Here is an 11,847-nt window from a genome sequence, read left to right as displayed (position 1 = left end):
TTTACAAACAATCTCTTGGGCATTTTTGAAAACTGAGGTAGCAAGGACTCGGGTCTATAATTCGATAATACATGTTTGTCATCATTTCTTTTATAGATTGGGACCAGCTTAGCCATTTTCATCCTGTCTGGAAAAATACCAGTTTGAAATAATTTGTTGCATATAAGTGAAGGGTCTGAAACACAGTCCATATCTTCCTTTATGGTATATGACATATCAATGGTATTATGGTCTGTATACTTTTTAGTCTTAAACCTTCAGACCACGTCTGACACATCACTCTCACAGACCGCAAGGAATATTGAATTGTTACTGCTGAAAGCAAAATCTACATTCCTTTGCTAAATACATATGCGTATTTTCAATAACTTGATTATTATTTCTAAAATATGTTGGAAAGTCATTTTTACTATAATTTTTTTTATCATACAATTGAGCAATGAATGATTACTAATGAAAGCAGACACACTTATCGAGCAGAGAACAAGACACTATAAACCTTAACAATAAGAGAACACAGACATTCTCATGGACAGACCACCAAGTTGGGTTGTTATTATGGTGGCTGTCAAAATAAAACTACATGTGCAGAATTATTTACTGCAGCCATAGGAGAAGTTGTTTTCTGCCATGTCGACAGAGTCAGAGCATTTCCAAAAAGTTGTGTTTTGTGTCAATAGTGTTCCAAGTCAAACCAGTCAAGTATAGGATGTCTTTGTGGACAACATAGGAAGGTACATCCTTAAAGGGGTGCAAGGCACTGTGGGAAGGATAGGCATTGTTTTACCTGTGACCATATGTAAGCTTTGAATATGTATTAATCATAGGGGAGGGGTTTCACGTTGTAGGATGAATGTATTATCTATATTCATTCGGGTTAGGGTTTTACTTTTTTAAACAGGCTAATAATGTGTTTAGACAATATCTGTGACTTGTGCATATGTCTGTTCAGAAATTATGTTAAAACAAGTAAACATTTAAATGACAAAAAGTGTTAGAGCATTTTCAAAAAGTTAAAAATGCTCGGTTCAGTGTCTCCTAGCGCCCTTGGGGTTTCCATGGAAACCTACAACAAAATGAAAGTGATGACAAAGCGTTGTGGAGGAAACGGGGCCCGAGTTTCCTGTGATGAAGTGGTGACCTGGCTGAATCCGGGAACCTGAATTAAAGAACAGAGGTTTAAACAAACTCCATGTCATGCATCAATATGGCACAAAAACATGCGGAAAAGCATCTTTGAAAAAGGTTTGGTTTTTATTTGCGATCTCCTTGCTGCGTGGGGCAAGCTGTACATATGGCTGGGCACAGACAGAAAAAAGTCAACAAAGGCAACAATGACTTCTTGGCATAAGCGCGGAAAACATTTCCACATGACAGATTCCTTTGGGATGCAGGACGGAGTCTCTATGATCAAACGAGTGTCTCATGTCAGAGGAAACAAACAGAAAGAATCACAGGTTGTAATCACAGCGATATATCATCAAAAACACCCTGGGAGAGGAAGAGGAGGAAACAGCTCAGTAGCGTCTCATTTGGATGAATTGACATCGCATACAGATGTAAACAACACACGACTCGGATCGACTCCAATGATTTGGCTGGAATGCAGAAATGAGAAAACAGCAGTTCCCTTTTACCATGATTCGCTTTCCCTGAGAACTTTATTCATACTGAAAGACACGAAAGTCTGGAACAATAAGAGACGAGTCCAGCTGCAGATAAGACAATATTTATCGAGACCAAAACCACAAATTAAAGTCCCAAAGGTAAAAATGACGGCAGGTCCAGAGGCCGACCGACTCCTCAGGGTGGCTGCTCTGTAAAATGCAATGAAGTGAAGGAACGACAATGCAAATGCATGGCAGGGACACAGCACTGTCATTTAGCACCTGGATCCTTCCAGAAACCCTTTAAAAAGAAAACAGTCGCCATGGCAACTCATTACAACTTAAGCTGTTTGGATTCCGGGATTCAAACTAGGGCCCACACACTCAATGCAATGAACTTACAGCTCATAAAACAAGAAAATAAAACCCTGATTACTTTTTATTCCAGCAACTTGTGACAGCAGGTGGGATTGTGGGATATTTGGGATTATGGAAACAAACCTTCTCGTGATGCTATATTTGGCATTTCATGTATTTGTCCATTTCTTATCCTTCGACTCAGTGGTGAGAAGATTGTTTATTTTTCCGCCCCAGGCTTCGGATTTCTCCCGACTCCTGTGTGTGCGTCCTTTATTGTGTGTGTGACTGACTGACTGACTGACTGACTGACTGACTGACTGACTGACTGACTGACTGACTGACTGACTGACTGACTGACTCTCACACACACACACACACACACACACACGCACAATAAAGATTGCTTAGCCAAGATTCCACGATTTGAGAGGAGACAAAAAATATTCTGGAGGCCGTGATGATCGATATGAAAACAAAAAGTGAATAATCAGCAGAGACGGGACGAGAGCAGACTGACGACCATGATCACACACACACACACACACACACACACACACACACACACACACACACACACACACACACACACACACACACACACACACACACACACACACACACACACACACACACACACACACACACACACACACACGTCAGTATTGCATAGATACAAAATAGGGTGTCGCTTTTCACATCAAGTCACAGTGATTAGGCAAAGAGAAAGAGAAAGAAAAGAAGAAGAAACCATTTAGTTTGTTCTCGCATCTTCTGCCCGTCAGTATCTCCATGGGAAAACTAAAAAAACAAAAAGACGTCTCAAGTGGTTGGTCTGACTGCGAGTACTCTGTTGGTATCTTTACAACCACGGTGTACAAAAATAGCGTTTTGCTGAGGTCATCAAGTCTCCCACATCAGAGCTGTTCGGGCCCCTGCCAGGGTCAAAGGTCACATTGCATCGCCCCGCCGCACGCCGCCCTCAGAGCTCCTCCTTCTTCTTTACCACCTTCTCCTGGTCGCGTCCTCGGAGGCTCCGCATGAAGCCGATGAATCCCGCCTCCTGAGAAGAGACGGAGCAGCTAAAACCAGATGCAGTTCAACCTGAGGCATGCGAGAGGCTGTGACGCCAAACCACCCAGAACGTTGGAGAACGCCGCTGTGGCGCAGGTTTATGCAAATTATGATTTGATGTGAAACGTTCTGGAGTAAACGGGACCTTAGTGTCTGTGGAGATCATCTGGACTGAAACAGAACAGAGTACTGCTGGAGGGCAATGTGCTGAGCTGCCCGTGACACAGCAACATGGAACTGTGTGAGTTTGACACGGCACCGAGGGCTGGTGTGCATAACCTTCCACCGAGGACTACTTTTACCACAAACAATGCAGTTAACATTATATATGTGTCCAGTTGTGGCCGTTGGTGGGAGTGAGACAGTGTGAAGGCAAACTGTGGGAGAAATACAGCGAAGTTGAACGAAACATTGTAGATTACTTCTGAGAAAACACATATTTCTGTCGAGCTCTGGAGGAAAGTGACTTTATGGCTTCAAAAAGCACTAAAATACAACCCTACAGTCCAGACTTCAGTTTAGTTTTTAGCTCAGAGGAATAAACACCTGCCTTCTTCACTATGTTTCACCTTTAAGCTTCAGTTAATGTTTAATGTGACGCCTCACTTTGAAACTACAGAATTTACTCAGGTCTAATTAATGTAGAAGACTTAGTGTTTCTGTCCTTTCACAAACAGTTTGAAAGTAATTCATAGCATTTTAAATAAAGTACAGCCAGGCTATACCAGTATTATTTAAATATGAATATTTGAATTAATAATGTATCCACGCCGACGACCACGGTTGCAATGTGTGTTTAAACGTATGTAAATATTCCTCCAATTGCGTACCACCACTAACAATCATAAAGTTTCCCCTTTCAAGAATATTTCAATTCATTGTAAATTCTTTTTTATCCTCTTGCTATGAGTAGAAACGTCCCCCTGATAGACTTTTCAGAAGCTTGTACGCTCAATTTCCCTTCATGGCCACCTCCAGTGTCGGTAGTTTTTATTTTGTGCCTCCGGATGCTTCTGCACTTTCACTCGGCCCTGAAGACCACAAATAGATCCTTTTAATCACAAATACAAGCACACACACCTTCACACATTTTAGATTAGGATGAGAAATGTGTAGAAGGATGTCGGTAAATCTCCAGTTTGGTCTGCAGTGCAGAAAACAGGTTGCATTGCACCTTTAACATCAAAGATAGGAGCTCTTGGGTGGAGTGCTTCACTCAAGGCAGAAAAAGACGGAGATGATAGAGCAAAACAGTGAAAAGGACTGTTGTGATTGTGATGAGAGCTGAGTGCTCATTCATGTCTTTGTAACGTGCCTCGAGGAGGTCAGTCGTACATGTCAAAACAGGATTTTAATTGCATTTTATCCTCCAAGCAAGTCTGTGTCAAGTGGTAATAAATCATTGTTTTTTTTTTGTTTGTTTTTTTAGCTCTTTAGGCATTAAACACTTTGTGGAGGTTACAGGCACTCTGCTCTTCAGCTTTAGAAAACTTGCGTTAATGATGCAAATTGATGAAAAAAATAATTTGGAAAATGTTTTCGTGCACCTAAGAGTTTGTACAAGAGTTTGCACCTTTGTACAATGCTGTCTGTTTCCATATTTCAAGCGTAAATATTTCATCTTTAAAATGAACCTCAAAACAAACTTCTTATTCACTTTGATGATAAAGATCCCATCACACACGGCCATCAAAGTGCAATCCTCAGCAGGTTTTTATATTGACAGGATCACAAACGCTTTATTCAGTGTTTATGAATACCGAAGGTGAGTACTGTATTTTCTAGACAATAAGTCACATTTCATTATGCATTGTTTATGCAGTTGATAGTCCAGAGAAAATGATAATTGGATGATTTCACACCGTTTGGTCCACTTCAACTTGACCAGATGTGACTCAGAACCCTTTACACAATGTTTCAGATGAAAACACATCCTTTTTCACTTTTCGTTTCAGAAACGTTTCACGTTTCCTATGCAACGTTATGAGAGAAAAGCTGATAATAATGTAGTTGGATGAAGGGCCTCTAGTGGATGCTGTTGGTTTGTGTTTTCCAAAACACTAAGTAGTAAACTTACCCCGCGATCTCCGTTGTATTTCTCTACAAACTTTCCATAGTGGTAGTAATTGAAGGTGGGATAGCCTTCCACTCCCTCCTGCTTACAGACGTCGTGGTTCAGTCCCTTGGTGCAGTCCACGGCAGCGTACACAATCTGGAAAAAAATGACCATGACTTTTAATCTTTCAATATATGAAACTGTTAGACTAGGGGAGGTAACTCATTTTCCAAACCTGAAGACAAAACGGGGTATCCATTAATAAAAAGCAGAATGTCTCATGGTCCTTATAAGCTTTTTTCCCCCATCCAACAACTACAAACATGACCAACCTGACTATATCCTAAATACGTTTGTCATATTGACACGCTGCATAAGGCGTGGGCAACTCATTTTCCTAAAGGGCCACATTAACAATGGGCACAGCTATTGAGTGCTGAGACATAACTTGACTTGAATTTTGCCCAATAAGAATTGTCTCTTGATAAAAACATGATTTCTCTGAGTTTAGTGTTGAGTCATGGTCAGGAAAACATGACATTTTCCAAAATTTGGAGTTTAGTAAATAAAACCAATTTTTGTTCCATTAAGCATCCTTTCTTTTCACTGTGAAAAAACAATTTTGTGAGGCAACAATTGCTAAACCCAACCAATAACTTCATAATGGCCGATACGTGAAGAAGGTAAGTCCTTTACATGTAATGAATCCATTAATAACAGTAATTCCAATGTGATTGTGGAGTTCCCGGTGACACCTAAAGGGCCACTTACAGATCCTCATGATCACATTGATGCTGGAGGGCCAGTCCAGTCCAACCAGGGGGCCTCGTGGCCCCCGGACCAGATATTACCAAAGACTTACACATACGTTCATTAAATTGCAAATGAAGCATTCATATTTTATCATTTAAAGAAAGACAATTATGAAGCAAGGCTGCCACTTATATCATCAGTCCTTATGTCAAACGCACGGCCCGATAGTTTACTCTGTTTTTCAGTTCCAGCAACATCTAGCCAAATGTTCTATGCCTTTAAAAATGTAAATAGTTAAAAAAAAAAATCATCTGCACGTCGTAAAGCACATGCTGACCTGAGGGATGAGATTGATGATGTGAACTACTTTCAATATATTAATACTTTGCTGCACCAAGTCGAAGAAAAGGTTTATGTATCTACGTGGCCCCCGAGGTGAAGTGAGTTTGATAACCCTGCCTTATAATCTTTTTTTCTTCAGTAAAAGCTACACAACAGGATAAAAGTTTACTAGAGCTGCAGTTTAATGACCATTTTTAATAAAAACTCAGCCATCCATCTTGAAGTTTGATGTTGGTGCTCAAGCTGTTGACCTCTCACATCTTCTAAAACCTTTTAAATGTAAGTTTATATAACTCTTTTTCAATTTAGACACATCCCACTTTATTACTGTTTGTGTTTAAAATTTATTTTAATTCAGATTAGACAGTTTAATTATTTTGGGAAACAATTAAAATGAGCTTCATCATTGGTGCAGTTCAATGATACAGTATATGCCATTAACACGGTGGATCCTCTAATAAAAGCTCCATATAGCGTGACTCTAACATATCCAGCCTTTGTGTAACTGTATAAACACTAAAGTCACAATGGAAAAGATGGAAACCTGCCATTCATGTGCTCACATGTATTCCAAATTGAATCTCCAGGTGACTAAATTGAGCGATGCACTCGGCACTCTTCAGATAAATAGTTTAGAGCGGGCACACAACCACAGCAATCGATGTGCCACAGAAAGCAGCAGAGATTTATGCTGCGTGGCTGTTGCCCTGATTAGTGACGGGCCATCCCGATGAGGTGTGAATGCTGCCTGCCTTGCACGCGGCTGGCTCAGCATGTCCTTTTTGGACGGCTGAAACATCACCCTCTCTCGGGGTGTTGAGCGCCGCACATTGAACACGTCACTGTCCAGGAATTGCTCAATGTCTGCCTGCTCGAGCTGAAGACGGGCGAAAGAAAAACAAGAGAGAAATGACACTGTTTCCAATCTAGACTCCCAAAACACCTTGTCCTATTTACAGAATGCATGTCATATGTTTTTAACGGGAGTATAAGAATGTAAAGACGAGAAAATTTGCACGAGAGACAATATTTGGTTAAACATGAAGATCAGGAGAGGCAAACAGATTTTATTTCAGGGGCCAAAGTTATACTGTGACAGTGTTTGTAAAAACAACCATAATGCAACAGCTATAGTTTTGTTTTTTTTTACATTAAAATTGGCTTTATGTTGAAACTGTAGTAATTTTTAATAGTAATTGTTTGGTTGGTGAAAACATCAACATTTTCATCATGTATATTCTGCGCCATAACAAAAAGAATCTTTAAAGTTTAAATTTAAAGATCATTAAAGGTGTACAGGAGGATTTTCAGGAATTTTAGGAAAGAACCGCCCTCTCCACCGTTTGAAAAAAATGCGCATGTACCTGCTCCCGAGACGGAACGCCTACTAAAACGTGTGCGAGAGACGTGCACGAGCCCAGTTCTCCTCGTGCACGCTCTGTTTACAAGTCACAAGTCGGCATCACTCATATAAGCTCACTTTACAAGAAGATTTGCACCAGAGGGGGTGAAACTGTGTAAAAATGTGGGAGAATAATGAGTCGGGTCGGCCACCGGCATGATGAGGACCGTGTGGAGTGAGCTGCGCACAGGGACGAGCACGTACGACGGCCTTACGTCATATATCACCAGAATGATTGACAGTTGGGAGGACCAGTTATTTTGATGATCCACCCGGAAGAAGAAAATCCTCTACTATACCTTTAAGGCACTATTTCTCCGGTCTGGCTCACTCAGGATGACGGATGATGAGGAGCTCTAGATGTGGCCCTGAACTAAAATGTGTTCGACACTCCTGGTCCTTATGTTCACAAAACCATCCATCCATCCATTGTCCACCGCTTATCCGGGGCCGGGTCGCGGAGGCAGCAGTCCAAGCAGAGTTGCCCAGACTTCCCTCGCCCCAGACACTTCCTCCAGCTCCTCCGGTGGCACCCCAAGGCGTTCCCAGGCCAGCCGAGAGACATAGTCCCTCCACCGTGTCCTGGGTCTGCCCCGAGGCCTCCTACCGGAGGGACATGCCCGGAACACCTCCCTCGGGAGGCGTCCAGGGGGCATCCGAAATAGATGCCCGAGCCACCTCAGCTGGCTCCTCTCGATGTGGAGGAGCAGCGGCTCTACTCCGAGCTCCTCCCTGGTGACTGAACTCCTCACCCTATCTCTAAGGGTACGCCCAGCCACCCTACGGAGGAAGCTCATTTCAGCCGCTTGCATCTGGGATCTCCTTCTTTCGGTCATGACCCATAGTTCATGACCATAGGTGAGGGTAGGAACGAAGATCGACCGGTAAATCGAGAGCTTCGCTTTTTGGCTCAGCTCCTTCTTCACCACGACGGACCGATACAACGTCCACATTACTGCAGACGCTGCACCGATCCGCCTGTCGATCTCACGCTCCATCTTTCCCCCACTCGTGAACAAGACCCCAAGATACTTAAACTCCTCCACTTGGGACAAAGGCTCACCACCGACCTGAAACCAAACAATATAACAAAATCCTCATTTGGCTTGTAATATCTGCACTGCGCCTTTAAACTAACGGAACACTCCCATGATGCATCGCTGCAGAGGAAGATATGAAATGGGCTCAGGTTCACGTTCACTCTTCGTTTACCTACAATATGAAAGATTTATGAAATATATTTTTTTGTCACTTGGGCAGCTTTCGTGGGAAGAAGTGGAACTGGATTTCTATTATATAGTGTTTTTCTGCCCCAGAGTGCTTTACATGACATTCACCCATTCACACACCAATAGAGGCGCTGCCATGCGAGGTGCTCTGTCCATCCAATGGGAGCAGTTTGGGGTTCAGCATCTTGCTGAACCTGCAACCTTCTGATTGCAAGGCGACCTGCTCTCCCAACCAACTCACGGCTGCCCAAGAATCACCAGCACACTGAACACCGGAGGTCCAGATCATGTCTTCAAGACGTCAACTCCATTCCTCCAGAAGACATCTTCTGGGAACCAGAATGAACGTTCTTTTGTACATCTTTCCTGGACCTTGTATGGGCGTCCTGTCTGGGCATCCAGACAGGACCTTTGGATGACATGATGTAATGAAAAAAAAAAAATTACAATTGTGACCACAATTGAACCTAAACTTCTTTCATGACAGGTACGACTCCTGTCCACTGGTCCAGGAGTCTGCTGTTGGTCTGGTGGACATGTGTGGAGCTCTGGCCCTGGAATGCTGCCGTCCTCCATGTCTCCTTGCGTCAATGCGGCTGATTGCTGTGAGTGACTCGTCATCAGGCTTTCTGTTGAACTCGGTGATGAACCATCAGGACATTCAAGTGTGTTGAAGAAGGAAGACAAGGAAAACATGCAGGGCTGAACCTCCAGGACCTGACTTTGACACCTCTAGTCTAGTGGAGTCTGGCCTGACATGGTTTGAGTTCGATTCAAGGTGGGATCGGAATATTATTATTTTTTCCATGGTGTCACGTTATCCAGAAGTCTTGTTTGGACGTCATATGAACGTCAAGACAGAGATTCATTATCGTTCCCTCAAGATGTCTTCTGGAGGAAGGGAGTGGATGTCTCTTTGCTCAGTCGGGGGTTTGTTTTACCCGGTACAACTACACAGTTTACCAGACTCACTGCAACATGTTCACATTCATGGGGTGTTTCACCTTTTTAAATTCAAGTTTTTGTTAATTATTTCAAAGCACTTATAGCAGCTGAATGACAGCAGCTTAACCACGGCACATTCTCGAGATACAGTCTAACTGCCGACACTCATGTGATCAATCAGAGTTGCTCTAAATCGACGGGAGAAGATGAAGCTGTACAGTTGTTGTTCTTCAAGGGTCTGCAGCCAATTCCGCTATCGATCCGTCTTCAAGTGATAGTGGACCCCAGATCACGTCATTGATTGCATTTCTGAGGAGCAGCATATAACCTGCTGGCCTGGATTCAATCCCACAAGGAGCAGAGCAAGGCTAGAGTTCTCGCACATTCAGGGTTAGTCCACAATAGTGCCGACACTCATGCTGATAAACACAGACCAGTGAAAGGACTGGGGAACATTTTAATGACTTAATCTTAAATCCTTGATGTTATTCCTCCATGACGACACATTCTGAAGCAGCAGGACAGACAAACTATTATAACAGGAGTACATAAACTTAACACTACATGCTCAATTAGAAAAGCAAGTTTGTGGATATTCATGTGCAATGAATTGCTTGCCTGCAATTGACAATGCAAGTGAATGCAGATAAACGTAACTCACACTTTGTATATTTACTTTGTGTGTGGGGGGGGTTTTCATTGTCGTAATCTGATTCCTGCAACTGGAGGAATCTGTGGATGGATAATGTCATCTAGCTGTCCGAGTGAACTCAAACGCCACACAAAAAGACTTAAACCAGGAATTCCAGGCTGTGAGCTGAAAGCACTCTCCACGACTCCACCACGCCACCTCCAGGCAGATTATGTTCAAATCCTTGGAATCAAATGAACCTGCGTCGTCATCACAGTGACCAGAGACCGCCTCAGTAAACAAGCTGCTCCGGCCTGCATGCAGCTTTAACGCTGCTGCACACCCAGCTCCCACGCTGTCACACAACACAATGTGGACTTTTAATTGTTTATGTGTTTAAATCTGCTGCTAAGCCCGTGTTTGTCTTTGGTAAATGAGGCAAGGGCAGCTAATAGACTGTGATCAACACTGGCCCGGTACAACACATCGGGGGCTTCGCTTTATAAATACAGAGGACTGCCAAGTAAACACATGCCCACTTTGCAGATTTACTCCTGTTCAAACAAAACTTCAAACCTCCTGCAGCCACCGTCGGAAGAGGGGAGAAAAAAGGTCTTCAACTTGTGAATTTAAATTCACCACTGCAGTGGTGCCAGAGTGCCGTGAGCTGTTGTGGCCCCAAGACATCGACTCGGAAAAAACTGTTCTCAAAGTCTCTCCAAATACACAAAGTCAATATCTCTGTGGGTGGTGTGCAGTGTGGTGCAAGTTACTGAAAATTACTGCACCTGCTGGTTACTCCTACTCTGTACATTACTGTAAAGGAATAGTAACTCGTTTCCTAGGAATTCAACATTACTTGAGCTTTTAGTACAGTATGGTAAAACATATTGATGAGAGAAAGATGCTCTATAATCTGATGTTCGAGGAGGACGATACTCTATAATCTGGATGTGAGAGGAGGAAGACGCTCTATAATCTGGATGTGACAGCAGGAAGATGCTCTACAATCTGGATGTGACAGGAGGAAGATGCTCTATGACTGTTCGAGGAGGCAGATGCTCTATGACAGGCTTCCCCAATTCCAGGCCTTGAGGTCCGGTTTCCTGCATGTTTTAGGTTTCTCCCGGTTGCAACACACCTGAATGCAATAAGGGCCTCATTACTTGGCTTGTTTACAAACTTGACGATGACGTCAACATCAGATTGAAGTGTGCTTAAGCTGGGAGAGCAAAAACCTGCAGGACACCGGACCCCAAGGTCCGGAATTGGGGAAGCCTGCTCTATGATCTGGATGTTAGAACTTCTAGGAGAGGCACTGAACACAAACTGCTCCCAGTGGAGGTTAAAGATATTTGAACGGCAGCCATCTCTGTTGTGTTCAACGTGTGTGAATGATGGGTGGATGAAAGCCTGTGAATGATGGGTGGATGAAAGCCTGTGAATGATGG

At 43.1% G+C, this 11,847-nt stretch overlaps 1 protein-coding gene across 1 annotated transcript in view; it reads right to left on the bottom strand.

The window, feature by feature from the left end:
* Positions 1-1,235: 1,235 nt before the first annotated feature.
* pdia5 (protein disulfide isomerase family A, member 5) overlaps positions 1,236-11,847 on the bottom strand; it is a 147,415-nt gene continuing 136,803 nt past the window's right edge. The window contains exons 16-17 of the mRNA XM_080498412.1: positions 5,116-5,250; positions 1,236-3,027 (exon numbers count right to left, since the gene is read on the bottom strand). Coding sequence (XP_080354538.1) covers positions 2,947-3,027; positions 5,116-5,250 — 216 coding nt within the window. The 3' untranslated portion in view covers positions 1,236-2,946. The remainder of the gene's footprint in view (positions 3,028-5,115; positions 5,251-11,847) is intronic.

Source organism: Blennius ocellaris, assembly GCF_963422515.1.
Source record: "Blennius ocellaris genome assembly, chromosome: 6".
NCBI lineage: Eukaryota > Metazoa > Chordata > Actinopteri > Blenniiformes > Blenniidae > Blennius > Blennius ocellaris.
Note: the sequence above shows the minus strand (reverse complement) of the source record. Positions and strands in the feature narration are given on the sequence as shown.